This window comes from Marmota flaviventris, chromosome 18 (assembly GCF_047511675.1).
Source record: "Marmota flaviventris isolate mMarFla1 chromosome 18, mMarFla1.hap1, whole genome shotgun sequence".
In the NCBI taxonomy this organism is placed as follows: domain Eukaryota; kingdom Metazoa; phylum Chordata; class Mammalia; order Rodentia; family Sciuridae; genus Marmota; species Marmota flaviventris.
Window position 1 is genome coordinate 11687018 of NC_092515.1, and position 20257 is coordinate 11707274.

Consider the following 20257-nt stretch of genomic DNA (forward strand, 5'->3'; position numbering starts at 1 on the left):
ATTTTCTTGCTCTCATGTGGAGAAATCTAACAATGAGTCACCACAATGACCTCTTAGTCTCCAGACTTAGTCTCCAGACTCCAATGAGTGAAAAGAGGCTGAGTCTGTCTGAGAAGGACCCTGAAATGAGGTGAAGGGTGTCAATAGTGAAACATCCCCCACACAGAGGGACCTGGGGCCATTTGACTGGGAGAGTAGGACACTGATCAAAGGGAGGGTCCAAGGAATTATTTGTAAACATGGATACACCATGAACCATGCCAGGGGATAGATCAACCCATTCTCTGTGATTCAGGTTGTCTCAGAATGTATCATTGTATACGTAACTTGGAAAATCCCCTATGAGTCTTCCTGATTCATGCAGTGAGAGCCACTATGGTAGAAAAATCCACTGCCACCATCAGCCCTGCCAAAACAATATATTAGAAACAATAATGCATCCCATGGGGAATTCCTGAGACTTATGGCAACAGTAAAGCATTTAGCATGCCTATTTGGTCACTGCAAAAGGATCAGGAGGGTGATGACAGGTTGTGGCAAATGAAGGTAGCAATGGTAGCTGCAGCAGCAGGTCTGGCTGTGGCTCCTTAAAGATCTACCAGTGGGACTTTTCTGCATTTGTTGGCAGAGATAATCAGAAGGATTTCCATTCATATTTCAGGTACAAGCACTCACCCTAACTTTGTGGCCTTGTGATTTTATTAGCTCTCGTATTCTCTCTCATGGTCCAAAGGGACCTTGATCCCCTGCTTTTTTTATGGATCATACTAATTTATTTCATTCATGACATGATGTTAATTTCATTGGACACAGTGAACAAGACACAAATGAGCCACAGGGCAGGAGATAAACTGCAAATATCCAGCCTCTCCTTCCTTCTACTGGTGCAATTCCTATAGGTCTGGGATGTGTCCCAATGTAGCTTCCAACCTGGGAGATAATTTGCTGTTCCTGGTGCTGCTGCCATGAAAAAAGACACACATCCCTTACAATTTGGGGAGGGGGTGGAAGACATAAAGCACATTTTGATATAGTCCTCTTACACATTTGTCCGAGGACACATAAGACTGCCAGTTTTGATGATTTGCAGAAGGTCCAGGCTGGAAACCCAGCTGCTTTGAACCTCAGGGTAAGTGACCAACAAACTCAATGTTATTAAAAGTTTCTAGGACATTATGAGAAAAGGGGATAATCATAATGCCGAACCTCAAAGTTCTGGATCAAAGACATGTTTCCTTCTGCAGATAACTATCCCCTGTGGAATCTGAATGCTTGACCATAGGACACGAAGGGCATGGTGACTTGAACTGCATATCATGTCCCATGTCCCAAGTGCTGTCTGTGCTATTAAATCTTGATATTAGGTTGCAGAGAAGCATCCTTCGTCCATGGAAAAGGTATTATGGGATCAGGTTCAAGCAGGTCCAAGGGCACAGGTGAATACCTTGCACGTGGCTCAAACTTCCATGGCACCTGCTCCTTCTGCCTCTACCTCCACCACATCTATGGGCTCATGGGAATCCTCTGTGACATCCTTACAGAGTAAGGAAATTGAATACCAGTAATGCATGGATTGTCACGGTGAGCCAACACCAGGCAGACGCCGATGGTGCTGCCTTCACTCCCCATTCAGAAGTGGCCCTGAGGGAGGGGTCCACTTAGTAGAGGGAAAGAAAGCCTTAGCTCCATTCCTGCATAGATCCAGGTTGAGCCACATGATCAAGGAATTGAAAATAATAGAAATATAAAATGGGGACAGGGAGCTATGTGAATAGTCCTCTGGGATGTGCTGCGTACATTCACCCACTAAAGTCCATTTACTGAGCAGGAGTAACTTAGTGTTGAGTGGACAGTGTCAGCGCTTGCTCAATAGGTCCATGTGCATGCAAATGACCATGTGGGCAGGGATGAATCCATACGTGGTTATGACAAATAGGCCAACTCTCCTCAAGGCTGACCTGGCTGACTGTCCCTGGTGCCCAGTCCAGCATAGACAGAAGCCAAGGTCAAGACCCTGTTATAGCATTATTCTACAGCAGGACTTTGTGGCCTCTGGGGGTAGGCTGATCACACAGGACATACCATCATTAAGACGACTGTGTTTTATCTCACAGGAATGGACACATTCGGTGGGTTCCAGTTTTCTCTCTCTGTATTTTACTCAGTGCTTCTACAGACACTGCCATTTAGGGACTTAGAGAATTCTGGTGTCCCGTGCAGTATTACTTCTGACTAGAGGATGTATCTTAAGGCAAAGGAGGTGAGGTAAAGTCACATCCTGGAACTCTCTTTCCCAGTCACCCCACTATGCAGCAACAGTTGGCTTATTAGAATCTTGGAATGGCTTATTAAGACACCAAGTAAGAGATCATAGCCAGAAATCCAACAGGAAATGTTGCACATGTTAAACTAATGGCCAGCATACTGTCCCTCTTCCTCCATGGCCAAATACATGGGTTCAAGACATAAGGGAAGGATAAGGGAGTGTCCCTCCCATTATTGGATCTAAAAACCTACTGAAAGAATTTTGCTTCTTGTCCCTGTGACCTTGGCCTGATGTGGTCAAAGAATCACATAGTTCTAATCAATAGGAAGCCATGAGCTTTCCAGGCCATGTGTGCTCCTCATCTGCTGAATCAACGAGCAAATAGGGGTGCTCTGCCAGTCGGGGTGACAAAGCTGATTTCCAGAAGGAGGTTGAGTTGATGGGCCAAGGAGATTGTCTGGAAGGCAGGCAAGACATTGGGGGAATATTTCTTTGGCCAGGGTCAGATTCCATGGAAAAGGGCAGAAACTCAGTAAAGACAGAACCATTCAAGACTCACTCCCCATATGAATAAAGACTGTTCAAACAAGGTGTTGGTAGGAGGTAAGGGAATGTGGAGTGAGTGGTGGAAGAAGGAAGCTCTTATTGCCACCAGCTACACACTCAGGACCTTAACAGCTATTTTATGTTATCTCCTTCCCCATCGCTCTCTCACCATGGTGTATGAAGTGCTGGTGGTCTAACAGTAGAAAGATGACTTCACTATCAGTATCATGACTTCACTATCAGTGTTACAATGACTCATGGGAATTGTGTGTCTTCTAGTATGGAGGACTCCAACTTTCATCTGGAGAAGGGAAAAGGGTGGATGTTGAGGGAGAAGGTTGTGGACTGTGATGGACACGTTGTTTCCTCCCCTTCTTTCTCCTACTCTATACTGTGAGTGGCAGATCTAGGCATCAATGGGATCTCCTGCCTTATGGCTTCCAGCTGAATTCAACCAATGGGGAGCCCTAACTAAAGACCAGAGGGGGGACACTAGGTGAGGTTCAAATATTAATCCCCCAGTTCCACCCCTATAGTAACACTGGGCTAGAGAGCCCACCCTCCCCCGTACCTCTTTCTTTCCAGCATTGGCTCCTATTCACCCTTTCAGGCCTAGGATGGTAACAAAGACCCAATGGTAACAACCCCGGGGAACAGAAACCCCTTTTGATGTCAACTTCTTTCAACCTTTTATGTCAATTATCCCATCACCAACTTCTTCTCCAATTACTCAAATGGGTGAGCACTGGGACCATGGCTGACAAGGAAGAAGTGTCAATGGCTCGAGTGTTCCTTCCCCCCTTAAGCCATGTTGATGCCCTAATACTTGGGTCTGCGACACCCTGAAGGCTCTGCTAACACCCAAGTTGGAATGAAGATATGAACCAGAACAAAGAAGTATGTGCTTGAATGGTGATTCCTCACCCATATCCTTCCCTGTCCCATATCCTTCCCTGTCCCATATCCTTCCCTCCCCTTACATAGAGAAATACCAGTATTAGGAGAAAGGACAGGGTGTCTTTATTATAAGATGCATGTGGCCAAGTACTTGCATGTCCCCTCTCCTACAGGGTAAGTTCAGCTGCTCCCTGCCCCACCCACCATGTTATTACCAGGAGACAGAGTGAGGATGGGAAAATAATTCAGTGTCCAAGGCCATTAGATTGTGAGGTCAATTGTTGGGTTTAGGTGACAGGAAAGGTTAAGAATCATGGGGAGATGGATTTAGCAGAGAGGGTAAAGTCCCCCATTCCAAAGGGCTAGGAATAGCCCCATCCCCATCACCCAGAGCAGGTATGTGGCCCGGGCTACTCCACTTTGGGATACACGGCTTTGCTCCTTGTTATCATCTTCAAAGTTCTCACGTACAGAGAAGATCCCAACATTCCGTGTGTGGTTCAGCAAGTATTTGGAAGCTGGGGCCATGCAACCTTGAATGCTCAGTGTGGTGGACAACCCACCTGGAGGGTAAAGACCCAGTCAGGAGATACACAATGCACCACATGTAAAGTCCCAGGAGTCCAGGCCCCAGCCCTCCTCCCTCAGACTCAGGGGTCTGAGTCTTCATTCCCTTTATCTTTGGAACTCAGCGTTCAGTACTCACCTCCGTTGACAGCAATGTTACCATCATAACAATGAGTGACACCACTAGGGCAGGTAACTAAGTTGGAGCTTTGTGAGCAGGATCCAGGAAACTGTACACAGGCAGGACACTGCAGGCCTCCTGGGGCAGGAGCAGCTGGGGAGCAGAGACAAGTTTGCACGGGCACAGCTCTGCTCCCACCTGCAGCCACCTGCTGGAGCATGGAGTATCTGGGTCACTCAAGGATGCCATACCTGGCTTAGGAAGGGAGGTCAGCAGGACACTGCTGCTGCCAGCATTGTTGCACAGGTCAGAGGAGCAGACCCGGACATAGGAGGCAACCAGCACTCCAGGCGGCCGGGAGTGTAAGGAGACAGCCTGAGAGTTCTGTGCCCCAGCCTTGCTGCAGCCTTTGCTCCCCATTAGGAGAGATCTGTGTCCTGAGGAGGTAAGAGAGTGAGAGCTGGGCTGGGGAGAGGACGGGCAGCAACCCTGGCTTCACGGTGCTCCCCAGGCAGAGGATGAACACAATCCTGGGTTATCATAGTACAGGTCATCCTAGTGTCCAGCAAAGACTGGGGCCAGAAACTGGGTTCTCCCTCATGTTCTGCCACCTCCCAGGTGTTGTTCAAATGTCACCTGCTACAGTCACCTTCTCCATAAAGCCTGCCCTGAGCACCTGTAATTGCAACCTTCGTCTCACTTTCCGTATCTCCTTTCTTCCTGCTGGGTTTCTCTCCAGGGCTCTTGTCTTCACACCCATAATTTGCTCTTTTTTGTCTGTTTTTCTTTTCATTTCCCCACTAGGGTAAAAACTGCAATCAAGGCAGTTGCGATCAATGGCTCTGCAGTACCTAACACAGGTGCTCAATATTCATTTTTCCAATGAATGAAGTCATTGAGGTGCCTCTGTGCCAGCGCTGTGCTCGGTCCTCTGCATGGAGGCCACCGTATCCTCATGGCTACCCAGCAAGGTAGGCACTATACTTATCATAACTTGGCCCCCAGTTTTCATCAGGGGAAACCAAGAGCAGAATGCTGGACTGAGATCTCTAGATGTGAGTGGAAGTGGGCAGGACATTCAGGGGACGGAGTGCAAGGTGGGCAGGCACTGGCCATAGTGCAGGGACTTGGCCCTGTCTTGCTCAGCCCACGCACCTACGTCTATGAGCATCAGTGTCTCCTGACACACCTCCTCAGGATCACACATCTGGTTCGTGGATGAGGTCCATTCAACGGGGTCTTGAGCCAACTTTCTCCCCATCTGCAACATGACACCCCGGTTACAGGTCAGAGTATCTGGGGACAGAAAATCACCAGGGTTTGCATGAGCCAGGGAACCCACCCTGTCCGTTCCTCCAGGTCCCATATTCTGAAAGGTGATCGTATTTGGAATCACACTATGGCTGACCTGGATATGGAATCCCTCAATTTCAGGCTTAGAATGCACCTGGAAATCTAAGCCTCCTGACCCCATTACCTGGGGGACACCTGTAGGAACCCTCCTCTTGTGACCCTTGGAGGAAGGTGTCTCTTCTCCTTTGGATGTGAAAGCTATAGATGGCTGGTTCTTATCCTCAGCCTCTCTCTACTTCCCTGACTAGGCTTCAAAGTCCTCATTTGGACAATGAGGAAAGTAGCTTGAGACCATATATTTCTTTTTTTTTTTCTTTTTCTTTCTTTTTTTTTTTTTTTTTTTTTTTGCAATCCTGGGGATTAAACTCAGGGGTGCTTTACCACTGAGTTACATTCCCAGTCCTTTAAATTTTTAAAATTTTGAGTCAGAGTCTCCCTAAATTGCCAAGGTTGACCTTGAATTTGCAATCTTCCTGCCTCAGCCTCCTAAATCACTGGGATTATAAGTGTGTGCCATTGCAAAAAAGAAAAAAAAATGGTACTGCGCCTAGAACCCAGGGCCTTATGCATGCTTAGGCAAGTACTCTATCTCTGAGCTACACCCCCTTTTAAACTGAGAAATCCTATGTTCCAAGCAAAAACATTCAAATGCCTAGTGTGAACTGAGCCCTTGCTTAGTGCCTGGCCGCTATAATTGCTTTCTATGAATTAACTCATTTCATCTTCACCTTTGGCTTGATTGTCTCCTTTCTTCACTGCAACCCCCAAAGTCAGTGACATTATCATCATCATCATCATCATCATCATCATCACCTCTGTTTTCAAGACAGGAAAAGAGGCCAGAGATTTAGTGAATATCTCACCCGATGTCACATAGCCAGTAAGTGGCAGAGCTGGGCTAGGAACTCAGGCTTTCTGGTTCCTTATGGTCAGGGTTGGAGTGGGTGATGGGGACGACAGGTATCTATCTTGACTTCAGTGGCCCCCAGGAGTCTAGTTTGACAACTATGAGCTTGGGCCCTATCATCAGTTCATTCGTGATCAGCAGTGTCTCAGGACACAGAAGCTCATGGTCCTCGGGCTCAGCATGTGCGAACACGTGTAACCTTCACAACTGTCCCGTGATGGAGAGCTGTCCGTTTCCCCATTTCACAGGTGACAAAATTGCAAGTCCGGCTGCCCTCTTCCTCCAAGTCATATCCTCATTCTCTCTGCTCCCCTCCCCAACAAAGTTCCCCATCTCGGTCAATGGCAGTTGCTTTCCTCTAATTGCTTAAGCTGAAACCTTGCGGTCATTCTTGGTCATTCTTTGTCTCACACCCCATGTTGCATCCATAAGGAAATCCTGCAGATGTCTCCAGAACCTGACCACCTCTGCTGTGTCCAGCCAGGCCCATGACCCCATGACTCTCCTGCCTCCTCATGGGCCGCCATGTGTACCACCTCTACTCCCCCACCCTGTTCTCTACCTGACAGCCAGAGGGATCTTATTAAAGGAAAGTCAACCATGTCACTCTTCTGCACAGAAGACTCCAGTAGGTCCCTCTCCCCACTCAGAATTCTGAGTCCTGAAAATGACCCTTGAGGTCCTACCTGACCTGGCCTCGCCCTACCCCTCCATTCACATGGCTGCTCTACTCTCCATACCGCCCCACTCACATGGTCCTCTAGGCCCGGGTACAACAAAATGTCAGGGAGCAAATGGAAAGGAGGAGAGCATTTCAGGGACTTTTGACACTCAAATGGTATTGATACTCAAAAACTGGTTCACTGGCAAGAGGGGGGACTGGAACCCACATCTCTCCGATTCAGACATTAGGCTCTTAACCTTCTCTCCCTGGGACCACTGCCCAGTTCCTTAGGAGGGCAGACAAGGGCTTACATGGTCCAAGATCCTGGATTTACCTTCAAAACATGCTGCTGCCATGGCCCATATTGGGCAATCTATACTCTGGCCCCCCACCCTGTCTCACCCCTGTGCCTCTGCATGGACTGTTCTGTCACCCTGAACTGTCCTTCTCCTTTCACTTTTTCCCTGACATCTTGTACATCTAGCTTCTGACACCTGATTTGGCAGATGCTCAATAAATATTTGCTAAATGGAATTGAACTTAACCACGGAAGAAAAGCATCCTCTAAGATTTGACTCCAGTGTTGAAAGCTGACAGAATATGGGTGTATATGAAGAATATTTATTTGTAGCATTACAGCTCCATCTTACCCGGCACATGGCTTGTGGTTTGTGTATACACTCGCGTGAGTACCATGTGTGGGCTGTGAGGGGTGCTTGCGTGAGAGGGGGATGTACTGATGCACGTGACATACTCTGTGGTAGGCGTTGGGTTTGCATGCTTGGCATGCTGTGTGTTCTGTGTTTCTCTGCTTTGGGTGTTGAGGGTCTATGTGTTGCTAAATACCTTCTAGATTATGAATGTGACTTAGTCCCAGAGACGAGGACCAGACCATTAAAACCAACCTTAATCAAAAGGAAAGAAAACTGGCTCAGACTCTGTCCCTTCTTCCTAGACAGCCTTCCATAGCTCCCCACTCTCCAGAGAGTCCCCCACTTCAAGCCTGGCTCGCAAGTGCTTGATCAACCCTCTACCTCCTACCTCCCAGCTTCCTACCAGTATCCATTCCCACCTGACCCCTGGGCTTAACCCTTGCTGGCCTCTTCTGCTTGTGATAGCTCTCTCTCATCCTCTACACCCATCTCGTTTGCACCCCATCCTCCTGTTGAGTCCCTCTCAGACACAGGAGAGGAAACTTTCTTGAAGGAAGTAGCTGCCTCCTGGATCCACTTACAGGCCCCTGTCAATAGCTTTTCCTCTTCTACTGAGAAACTGCAGCTCATCATTAAGACACAGCTCAGCTTGAAAGTCACCTCTTTTGGGAAGCCCTCTTTGATACCACCACCACGAGGTCATTCTTATCTTCCTCTCCTCATATTCTCCTCTGCCCCAGCTCTGATCAACCCAAGTGAGGTGTTCTGCCACCCATGTCCAGAAGCCTTCTAGGCAGGTCCAGAGTCTGGCTTATCTAAGGATACCACAGAAAACCATGGAATCCTTTGTGACCTCATTTCAGCCTATAGATCCCGAGCTCCTGCCCTGAGCCAGCTCTTATGCTGAGCCAAGCTGGAAACTTGGTGTCAGTGACAGCCAGCCCGTGTCCACAAGGCTCCCAGTCTAGTCAGAGAGACTGATTGAAACACAGAGCAAAGTTCTCTGGACACACTCAGCTCTCTCCTTGAAGATCTAAGGGTTCCGTGACCTGGGGAGGTGACAGGGAACACCATGCGCCCAGGGAAGCCAGACTCCCGTCCCACCTCCTGTCCCCACCACGACTTCCTTTTGCCCTCCTACTCTTCTTCCCGAGCCACTCCACCATCCTCTCCACCTGTCAGGTGTCACCAGTCTGGCTGCATCTAAGTGGGTAAGTGGGGACTCTCCCAGTGTCCCCGTTTAGCACTTCCTTCCCTGTCACACCCAAAGCAGCCTCAGGTTTCTCTCTGATTTTCTTTCCTGTGCAGCAAGACGACTGCAGAGCTGCAGTTCCTTGGCTGGGGCTGGCTGAGGGTGCATGGAGATGACCACAGGGAGTGGGAGAGCCAGGACTGCCCAAGGTAGGGGGCAGGAAACAGAACTGGGGGCAACCAGTCCCTCCCAGCACCACAACCAGCAGGTGGTTCTGCACTGGCTGCTGCACACATTCACAGGCAGAGCCACCCTGCACCTCCTTCCCCATCCCATCTCCTCCCACCTGAAAGGGCCACCCTGACCTCCTTGGCCCAGCGTCATTCAAAGCTCCCGTCAATGGGATCCTGTTTTCTAGGGCAGACGCCCTCTCTCTCTCCTTCAGCTGAACACTTCTTGCTATCATTCCTCCTTCTATCAAAGGACCTCCAGCCTGGACAGTCCCCTCACCCTTGCTCATGGGGAGTGATCAACACCTAAATTACCTGGGCTTTTCTGTGATGCCTTTGCCTGTCCCATTTTGTATAGGGATCACTTTGCCCCAAGGCTACAGCACAGGGTACAGCCTTGGTATCCATGGGAGACTCACCTGACTTAGGATTGCAGTTCTCACTCACAGCAATGGGGCCAATTTTCTGGGTCCCATTGAGCAGGTCACAGCCTGGTTTGGGCAAGCACCCCTGTACTTTCAGATTGGTGGCAATTCCCCCTGAGGGGAGAAGAAGAGAGGGAGACACAGAGTCACCGACAGAAGGACCATCCAACCCTCAGAGGGAAGTTCAGCCCCACCCTCTCCTTGGTCCCCTGCCCTGCCTAGGCTTACCCTTATTCCTTACCCAATGTCCAGGCTTACCTCCCCTGAGCTTGAGGACTCCATTGTAGCAGTGAGTCTGTCCCACAGGGCAGAACTGCTGTGAAGCCTTCTCTGGACAGTTGTATCTGGAAAAGCAGACTGGGCACTGCAGGGTCCCTAGGACTGGTGGGGTTGGGGCAGGACAGACAGATGAGGGGCACTGAGAAGACAGATGTCTTCTCTCCACCCACTGTGCTGGCCCAAGAATCAGCCTGCCCAGTCACCCCAACATGCCCTCCTCAGGCTCCTCTCAGCACCAGAGGGCATGGGGGCTCTCCTGGGCTGAGCACAGGAGGGACTCTGGGCCCCAGCTGAGGCAGATGAGGGGCCTCCTGGGACTGGACTCAGATACAGACTTGGTCAAGGAAGGGGGTGTTGCCTAGAAGGCACCAGAAGCTTCACCCACAAGTTCTACCATCCAGCCAAAGAAGGCATGATGCCCTGGTCACAAAATATTCCAGAGTTTGGAAAAGCAAGACATCACTCCAAACTGTTTTCAGCACCAGGTGAGGACAGTGCAAAGTTACAGCCACTCTTACTCAAGAAGAGGAAATGTCAAAAGCCCAGAAGAGAAAGTAGTGAAGTCAACTTATGGAAGGGAGGACTGAGCATGGAAGGGAGGACTGAGCCAGCTGACCAGCTGAGGATCAAGGTCAGCCTGATGTTGGTGGTTTAGCCTCAGAGAATGGGCCCAGTTGGGTGCTGCAGGACTGTTGGAGGAAGTGGGCCAGGGAGTCCTGAGCTGCTTGTGGGTGGAGCAGTGGGAGGGAGGGGAAGCCAGGGGAAAAGATGGAGAGCCAGGGACCAGGGAGGGAGCAGGGGGCATCCGAGGGAGGGATCCAGCAAAGGGGAGTCTGCAAATACCAGCTTCACCCTGGGTGCTGAGGTCAGCCCTCAGCCCTGTGCTCCTTGCTCCAGACAGCCCCTTCCCTCTCCTCCTGAGCTCCCAACCCCCCCCCCCCCCCCCCCCGACACCTGCAGCAGGGGGCAGGGTCCAGAAGGCATCGGTGGAGGACAGGTCGTTGCAGAAGTCTTTATGGCGGCACACGCGCGTGTAGGAGATGATGGTGAGTCCGGGGCCCTTCCTGTGCTCACTGACGCGGCCTTCTTGATCCTCCGCCTCAGTACAGCCCTTTGTGAGCACCACATTCACGAGGGGTCCTGGAAGGAGAGAGAGGAGCAAGTGCGGGTGGGGATCAGAACTTCAGCGTCCTAGAGGGATGACATGCTGCAGGGAAGAGGACATGGCACCGAATATGTTGCAGCTGCTGAGGAGTGGACAGGCCTCCAGGGACTGGGGACGGGGCCTTCCTCCCAGGGCGCTGAGGGCGGGGCTGAGTGGGAGGGGCGTCCTTACCATTCACCACGAGGATCACCGTTTCCTGGCAACCCTGGCCTTGGGCGCAGGATTCCCAGCCAGTTGTCCACTGGAGGGGCAGTTCTGACACATTCCTTACGGCCTCGATTGCCCCCCACTTGCATTCCAGGGCCTGCGCACCTGGGATTGAAAACGCAAATCTATTTTAGCAGGTTCCTCTGCCCCGTCTCCAGCAAAAACCATTTGCAAGTTGGGTCCTCATTCACAGGCAGCAACCAGTTGACGCCTGCCCTGTGCTAGCCCTTGTTTCTGTGCTGCACTGAGGCTGGAAATCTTGGTGTCAGTGACAGCCAGCCCGTGTCCACAAGGCTCCCAGTCTAGTCAGAGAGACTGATTGAAACACAGAGCAAAGTTCTCTGGACACACTCAGCTCTCTCCTTGAAGATCTAAGGGTTCCGTGACCTGGGGAGGTGACAGGGAACACCATGCGCCCAGGGAAGCCAGACTCCCGTCCCACCTCCTGTCCCCACCACGACTTCCTTTTGCCCTCCTACTCTTCTTCCCGAGCCACTCCACCATCCTCTCCACCTGTCAGGTGTCACCAGTCTGGCTGCATCTAAGTGGGTAAGTGGGGACTCTCCCAGTGTCCCCGTTTAGCACTTCCTTCCCTGTCACACCCAAAGCAGCCTCAGGTTTCTCTCTGATTTTCTTTCCTGTGCAGCAAGACGACTGCAGAGCTGCAGTTCCTTGGCTGGGGCTGGCTGAGGGTGCATGGAGATGACCACAGGGAGTGGGAGAGCCAGGACTGCCCAAGGTAGGGGGCAGGAAACAGAACTGGGGGCAACCAGTCCCTCCCAGCACCACAACCAGCAGGTGGTTCTGCACTGGCTGCTGCACACATTCACAGGCAGAGCCACCCTGCACCTCCTTCCCCATCCCATCTCCTCCCACCTGAAAGGGCCACCCTGACCTCCTTGGCCCAGCGTCATTCAAAGCTCCCGTCAATGGGATCCTGTTTTCTAGGGCAGACGCCCTCTCTCTCTCCTTCAGCTGAACACTTCTTGCTATCATTCCTCCTTCTATCAAAGGACCTCCAGCCTGGACAGTCCCCTCACCCTTGCTCATGGGGAGTGATCAACACCTAAATTACCTGGGCTTTTCTGTGATGCCTTTGCCTGTCCCATTTTGTATAGGGATCACTTTGCCCCAAGGCTACAGCACAGGGCACAGCCTTGGTATCCATGGGAGACTCACCTGACTTAGGATTGCAGTTCTCACTCACAGCAATGGGGCCAATTTTCTGGGTCCCATTGAGCAGGTCACAGCCTGGTTTGGGCATGCACCCCTGTACTTTCAGATTGGTGGCAATTCCCCCTGAGGGGAGAAGAAGAGAGGGAGACACAGAGTCACCCAACCCTCAGAGGGAAGTTCAGCCCCACCCTCTCCTGGGTGCTCCACCCTGCCTCAGCTTACCCTTATTCCCCAGAGACTCAGATCCCACACCCCAGTCCTCCCCTGTCGGTCCCTGCAGGGACCCCAATGTCCAGGCTTACCTCCCCTGAGCTTGAGGACTCCATTGTAGCAGTGAGTCTGTCCCACAGGGCAGAACTGCTGTGAAGCCTTCTCTGGACAGTTGTATCTGGAAAAGCAGACTGGGCACTGCAGGGTCCCTAGGACTGGTGGGGTTGGGGCAGGACAGACAGATGAGGGGCACTGAGAAGACAGATGCCTTTCCTCCACCCACTGTGCTAGCCCAAGAATCAACCTGCTCAGTCACCCCAACATGCCCTCCTCAGCTCCTCTCAGCACCAGAGGGCATGGGGGCTCTCCTGGGCTGAGCACAGGAGGGACTCTGGGCCCTAACTGAGGCAGGTGAGGGGCCTCCTGGGACTGGATTCAGACACAGACTTTTTCAAGGAAGTGGGGGTGTGCCTGGAAGGCACCAGAAGCTTCACCCACAAGTTCTACCATCCAGCCAAGGAAGGCATGATGCCCTGGTCACAAAATATTCCAGAGTTTGGAAAAGCAAGACATCACTCCAAACTGTTTTCAGCACCAGGTGAGGACAGTGCAAAGTTACAGCCACTCTTACTCAGAAGTCAACCTAGCATCCGAGGGAGGGATCCAGCAAAGGGGAGTCTGCAAATACCAGCTTCACCCTGGGTGCTGAGGTCAGCCCTCAGCCCTGTGCTCCTTGCTCCAGACAGCCCCTTCCCTCTCCTCCTCCTGAGCTCCCAACTCCCCCGACACCTTTTTCAGTATGCAGGGACCAGAGAGGGACAGAGGTGGACAGGTCATTGCAGAGGTCTCTATGACGGCACACATGAGTGTAGGAGATGACAGAGAGCCCAGGGCCTGTCCTGTGCTCAGTGACTTGGACCTCGTGATCCTTTTCTGAAGTGCAGCCCTTTGTGAGCACCAAGTTCACTTGGGGTCCTGAAAAGAAAGGGGCAGGTGGGTGAAGGTGGCCTTCATAACTCCAGCATCCTAGAGAGAGGTCGTTCATGGCGAAGTGGGTGAGGTACCGGAAAGGAAGGGACGGGGCTGACTGGGAGGGATGGGTCTGAGGACTCAGGGTCTCTTCTCACCATTCTCTATGAGCATTAACGTGTCTTGGCAACCATCGCCGAAGTCACAGGTTTTCTTGCCATTTGTCCACTCCACGGGCATCTGTGAGGTGTTCAACACAGTCTCTATGGCCGCCCACTGGCAGTCCAAAGCGTGCACACCTGGGAGGGGGGGAGCAAATCCATCTTAATAGTTTCCTAGTTGACCTCCATGGAAATCTACTTCCAGGATAGGGTCTTCACTCACAGGGCAGCAAGAAGGTGACCCCCAGCAGGGCCAGCAGTGATGTGGAGCTCATTACTAATCTGTGGTTGCAAATCCCCTTTATGCTCTTTAACCAGAAGTCCAGACCTTATATATCTCATGTTACCTAAGGTATCACAGGAAACGCCAGAGAGGACAGGGCATTGCTAAATGGATCCTGGGCCCCACCCTCTAAAGGCCCAGATATCTGTGTGGCTACTCTTCCCTCAGACCCAAGAAATCAGCTCCAACTCCTCCCTGGCCCACTTCTAAGCCCAGCCTGGCCACCTTCTAAGCCCAGGTGGCAGGATGGCTGAACTGCCTGTGAGGACATTGTGCAGTGTGCAGTGTGCAGGTCCTCATGTCCCCTGCCCCAGCCTTTGCCTCCCACAGTTTACCCTCTTACTTCTTTCTTTCCTTTCCATTTTGCTTATTTATTTATCTATTTATTTTGGTACTGGAGATTGAACACAGGGGCTCTTAACCTCTGAGCCACATCCCCATCCCATTTTAATAGTTTATTTAGAGAGAGGGTCTCCTTGAGTTGCTTTAGGCCTCACTAAGTTGCTGAGGCTGGCTTTGAACTTGTGATCCTCCTGCCTCAGCCTCTCAAGATGCTGGGATTATAGGCGTGCGCCACCGCACTTGGCTTGCTTTCCTTTTTATTCCTGTTTTCATAACATTTAGGCTTTCTCTTCTGATCTCCCTTCACAGAACAGCAGAGGCCCTGGAGTCCTCATTTCCCTGCCACCTGGGAAGGAGTGGAAGATGGAAGATGGAAGATGGTATGATACGGAAGGGATGGTATGGGAGGGCTGACTGTCTATGAAGAGTTAAGACACTCCTTGTCATTGTAAAGCTTCTTCCCCACAAACAGAAGGGAGAGGTGGTATGCTAGAAATTCAACTTTCCAGAAAGACAACATCCACAAATGTTGACCATTTTTGCAGTGCAGCTGCTCCTGCCACATCTGATATTGTTACCAAAAGTTTGACAGCCTGATCCCCAAACTTCTGCCTATTTAACCATCTATTCTTGCAAGCCCATGCAAACCTTCACCCCAGGTAGGAGCAAAACAGGAGAGAGTAAGGGCTTCAGTCAGGGACTGCAGAAGCTCTATGCAGATATTGTGAAATGGAACCGAGAGGCAGAAGAGGGCGAGAACAGGAACAGGGGAGAAAGTGGAATGAATATGTAACTTGCAACTCCACATTTGTTTTTGCCATCTCTATGCGTTCTATTTTTCTGTTTGCAAATTTCACATTTGCTGCACAGGCAGAGACACGTTATCTCCTCTCCTGCTGTGTTTGCATCCCCTACATACCATGGACGCTGCACAAATATTTACTGACTGAATCAATGAATGAGAAAGGAAAGATGGCTACGGCACTATCACCCCCTTGGTCGAGTTGCATGCTGTCACAAGGATCCCTGTCAGGGATTCACATTGTTCCCGTGTGAATCGGGTCTTCTGGAATTGTGCATGGCCTAAAGCAGTGTCCCAGGAGGATGAGAGAAGGCAAGGGTGGGCAAAGTGTCAAATGGGGTCAGAGGTACTCAAGAAAACGTCTTGCATGAATCACTAAATATGGGCTGAGGTTTGACTTTGTGCCAGGCAACATCTTCGTTGCTGGAGATACCAGAAAGTCAAGGCAAATGAGACCATGGCTCTCTTTGAGCTTGTAGCCCAGGAAGAGAGACAGACACTAAACAAATGCCTGGGCATGGAAAATACTAGGTGGTTCTGGGCGCTAGGTAAAGAGTGAAAACCAGGGGACATGAAAGTGACTGAGCTGACTGCTCCAGGGAGGGTCTTCCTGAGGAGGTGATTCATGTTTGAGTTGGGAAAAAGAATGAAAAGCAAGAGCCAGGCATGGAAAGACATGCGGGAGAAGCATTCCAGGCAGGGGGAAGGGCAGGTACAAAGGGCCCAAGATGGGATCAAGCTTGGCCTTCACAAGGATTAGACAGAAAGCAGGTGGCTGGACCGTCGTGGGTGAGAGCAACGGGAATGAGAACCCAAAGGCTGGCGGGGCCTGGAGCTGCAGGCCTGAGCCAGGATATCAACCAGCCTTCTTGGGAATCTTGCCTATCTCAAGGGGCAAAGGCAAAAGCTGGGGTGGAGCTGTTTAACTCCACGTCTGTCCACCCTTGGTCTCTAAAACTTCTTACTATGGGCTCTTCTCAGTTGCCTTTGATCATGTGGCCTTGGGTCATTGACTTGTCCAAACTTCATGGTTCTCTTCCATAAAGTAGGTGCCATGGTCATCTGCACTGATGGGTTGTGATAAGGATTAAGATCTATATATAAACCAAGTCGGTTCTCCACAAATGGTAAGATAGTTAACACAATGAATGGGTCCTTATTTTGTTCCAGGGCCCAGCCTAAGCAGTTATGTGATCATAGACCACAACTTCAAGGGAGACCCTATTAATGGCTCAATTTTATAGGTACAGAAACAGATTCCTACAGAAGATAAATAATTGACCCAAGGCCATGCAGTGTGGCAGAGATAACTACCCAGCAGAGATCCTCGCTCCCCTTCTAGGGTATTGAGACATTGCTAAGGGGTGACCATCCAGACAGGGTCCCAGCTCCCCTTGCCTCGAGGTGGACCATGTGACTAGTGTCCACCACGGGCAGAAATGACTTCTGTTATGGCTGAATCCGAATGATTGAGAAGCGGGAATACCTTCTCTTTCCACCATTTATCAGCTAGACGTTGACATCAGGGCCATCCTGGATGCACACACAGAGGCAACAGCTCCTCCCCCTGCCTCAGTCGGTGTAAGTCTGAGGAAAGCAGAGAACACCTTCCCCCAGTACTCTGCCAAGTGGACGCCATGCAAGTTAAAATCAAACATCTACTATGTTACAGCAGCTAGGGTGTCTAATCTCCACTGTTAGGAAATATTTTTCTTGGGTTGGGTATCCTAGAAGCAGAGCCCAAGTCAGGGATTCTGTCTCAAGTGTTTTATTGAGGGATAGGTGTGAGGAGAAGAGTGAGGAAAGCAGGAGGGGAGAGGAGGGGAGAAAGACAGAGAAAGGCTGTATCTTGCCCAGAGACTCACCGGGGTCAGACTCCACACATTGCACCACAAAGTGGACCCCCATGAAGCAGGCTACCATTTGCTTTCCCATTCCAACCAGTCCTTGACTGAGGCCTTCCCCTGAGCTGAGAGCATAAGAGGTGTGTAGCCTGCTTGGTCAGGGGCTTTCACTGGGCAAGAATCATTCTCCAGGGTTGGGGTTGTGGCTCTGTGGCAGAGCTTGCCTAGCACGTGTGAGGCACTGGGTTCAATCTTCAGCACTACACAAAAATAAATAAAGTTACTATGTCCAACTACAGTTAAAGAGAATTCTTTTAAAAAAAATCGTTCTCCAGAGAAAGGGAAACGATGAGACATCATTAGCTGATGTCAGCTGGCCAAGGGAATCTAGATGAGACATAACATATCCACTCCAGTGCTGGACACAGGTGCGATCCCAGGAACCAGTTCTTGACCGCTGCACCATGTGGGATTGGGGGATGTCAGTGGATTTCTATGAATCCCTACTTCATAATAAGAGCATATATACTAACAATGACAAACACTGTCATTTACTGTCAGTGCCATACAGTGGCATAAAGAGATCTAAGGAGTTCATCTGCAACACTGCCACTCCTGGGTTTGTTTTTGTTTGTTTTGTTACTTTTTTGGGTGGGTTGCTGTTAGATGCAACAATTACAAATCTTTCTTGTCTTATGGAAGAGCAAAGGAAAGGGCCTTCTCCAAGTCTTCTACATCAAACTGTGGCCAATCTAGAATAATCAATCCTGGGCCCCTCAGACCACAGTTCAGCGAACTCATTCTGCTTTCTTTCTCCTTTTTGCCTGGATGATGGGTTCATGGGTTACAAGAAGCCCAGATCATGACAGGACTTTCTCTGGATATTTACCAATGGAGGGTTAAGCCAGATCTTTTAGCACTTGGGTGGGGCATCCTCCGTGGAGACAAATACCACACTGTGAAGTATAAATACTTCTTTCATGGTGATAAACCTTCCAGAAAACACATTTTTACTCCTTTGAGACTTGCTCAGTGATGCGAGAAAGAAGTATTTCCCCCGTGGGTTTCCCCAGCTCCAGCCCCTCCCTCTGCCCCTGCCTGATCACCTGCAACGTGGCTGTCTTTCCCCAGCGGTCTCCCCATCTGTCATTCCTGAGCGCAGCCCCACACAGGGCTTGCTCCATGCACCATAATGACGGAAACCTCCGATCTCACCTGGCTCCAAAGGTGCCCAAGTGTTCTCTATTTCTTTTTTTGTTCTCTAATCTTATTTTGAAAGTTTTCAGACCTATTGAAAAATTGCAAGGATAGAATAATGACCAGAGGGCTGGGGGTGTGGCTCAGCGGTACAGCGCCTGCCTAGCATATATGAGGTCCTGGGTTCAAGCCCCAGCGCCACTAAACAGACAACAATGATCAGGTGTATACTCTTCACCTAGATTCACCGACCATTAACATTTTACTGTTTATATACCTACAACACAAAATTTTATTTTTTTTAATCTTTATTTTTATATAGTGCTAAGGATCAAACCCAGTGCCTCATATGTTCGAGGTAAGCGCTCTACTGCTGAGCCACAATCCCAGACCCTAAAATTTATTTTTAAAATAAAAAAAAAATTAAAAATTTGGGCTGGGGTTGTGGCTCAGCAGTGGAGTGCTCTCCTAGCACGTGTGAAGCGCTGGGTTCAATCCTCAGAACCACATAAAAATAAATAGATAAAATAAAAAAAGTATTGTGTCCAACTACAACTAAAAAAAAATGTTTTAAATAAATTTTAGACCTTGTGACTTTCACCACTAAGTGCTTCAGCAAGAACCTCTTTACCAATAATGACTTTAGCCAGGTGCAGTGGCGCAAGCCTATAATACCAACTGTATGGGAGGCTGAGGCAAGAGAATCATGAGTTCAAAGACAGCCTCAGCAACTTAGCAACTCCCTGAGCAACTCAGCGAGACCCTGTCTCTAAATAAAATATAAAGGTGGACTGGGGATGTGGCTCAGTGGTTAAGTGCCCCTGGGTTTAATACCAGGTACCAAATAATAATAATAATAGTAATAATGATTTGTTCTATCTAACCACACGACCATTATCATACCCAAGCAGTGTACATTACTACTATATTGTGTCTAATAAATAAACCATTTTTCAATTATCCTCTGTTACCCCAATAACATCCTTCACAGTGTCGTTACTTTCCCATCAGAGAGACATTCCAGGATCAAACCCTCTCTGTAGTCATCTTAATCGCCACTGTACTGTGGCATCTTACCCAATATGGACCTGTCTGATGGTTTCTGTATGATTAGAGTCATTTTAATTGTTTTTGGTAATATTCTGTGTCACCCATGTGTCCCATCAGGAAGCCCTTAAGGCCTGTTAGTTGAATTCTCAGCTAGCTAAGCAAGCACTCTGGGTGAACCATTGAGACTGTGGACATCCTATTTCCCACCACAAGATTTATCTACCTCCTTGCACGCATCACGTCCACATGACTTCCAGAAGACCTTCCTTTATCAAAGCAAATCACACAACACTGTGGTCCACTCCTCCCCATGATCACTGCGGCCCTTCCACCTGGGGGGCTCATTCTCAGAACTGGTTCTGTTGACGCACTTCAGGGACTGAGAAGCTGAACCCTGGAAAGGAGAAGTAAAAACTTGGATTACAAAACCAGGAAATAGTGGCCACAGGCAGGAACCCAGCCCTTCAACACGGCCTGCAATCTGTCTTTCCTGCCAACCACCGCTCACCACCAAAGATACGCAAGTCGTCCAAACGATTCATTTCCAAGGCACCCAGTGTTCTCCAGTAAACACAATTATTGACTTGGCAAACAGATTTGTATTCAGGTGACAGGATTTTGTATTACAAAGAGCAGGAGTCTAGATCATTTAATGAAAAGTCATGCCATCTTTCCAGGCCTTAAGACACTCACCAAAGATGTGGAGACGAATAAGAATGAAACATGAGCTGGGTGCGGTGGTGCAGGCCTG

The 20257-nt window shown here is 49.8% G+C and overlaps 1 protein-coding gene across 5 annotated transcripts; it reads right to left on the reverse strand.

The window, feature by feature from the left end:
• Positions 1 to 3809: 3809 nt before the first annotated feature.
• Positions 3810 to 19868, reverse strand: Cd177 (CD177 molecule). Of its 5 annotated transcripts, none has more exons than XM_071604623.1 (13): positions 19730 to 19868; positions 13986 to 14126; positions 13648 to 13833; positions 12951 to 13073; positions 12652 to 12771; positions 11437 to 11577; positions 11055 to 11240; positions 10080 to 10202; positions 9816 to 9935; positions 5553 to 5693; positions 4649 to 4834; positions 4416 to 4550; positions 3810 to 4272 (listed from the first exon to the last, which is right to left on the reverse strand). In XM_071604623.1, the coding sequence occupies exons 2-13, from the start codon at positions 14065 to 14067 to the stop codon at positions 4037 to 4039; spliced, it is 1779 nt and encodes a 592-aa protein (XP_071460724.1). In that variant the 5' UTR covers positions 14068 to 14126; positions 19730 to 19868; the 3' UTR covers positions 3810 to 4036. The 5 variants fall into 5 exon arrangements, with proteins under 5 accessions (XP_071460724.1, XP_071460723.1, XP_071460722.1 ...); XM_071604622.1 differs by lacking the exon at positions 19730 to 19868 and adding an exon at positions 16902 to 16932; XM_071604621.1 differs by lacking the exon at positions 19730 to 19868 and adding an exon at positions 14212 to 14277.
• Positions 19869 to 20257: the final 389 nt, after the last annotated feature.

Bases quoted from the DNA above. Each gene is read 5' to 3' on its own strand.
- Cd177 (XM_071604621.1), bottom strand. From the start codon at position 14,263: ATGAGCTCCACATCACTGCTGGCCCTGCTGGGGGTCACCTTCTTGCTG. The intron at 14,127-14,211 runs GTGAGTGAAGAC...CCCCCCTCCCAG, and splicing joins GGTCACCTTCTTGCTGCCCT to GTGTGCACGCTTTGGACTGC. The intron at 11,241-11,436 runs GTAAGGACGCCC...CTCTCCTTCCAG, and splicing joins GGTGATCCTCGTGGTGAATG to GACCCCTCGTGAATGTGGTG.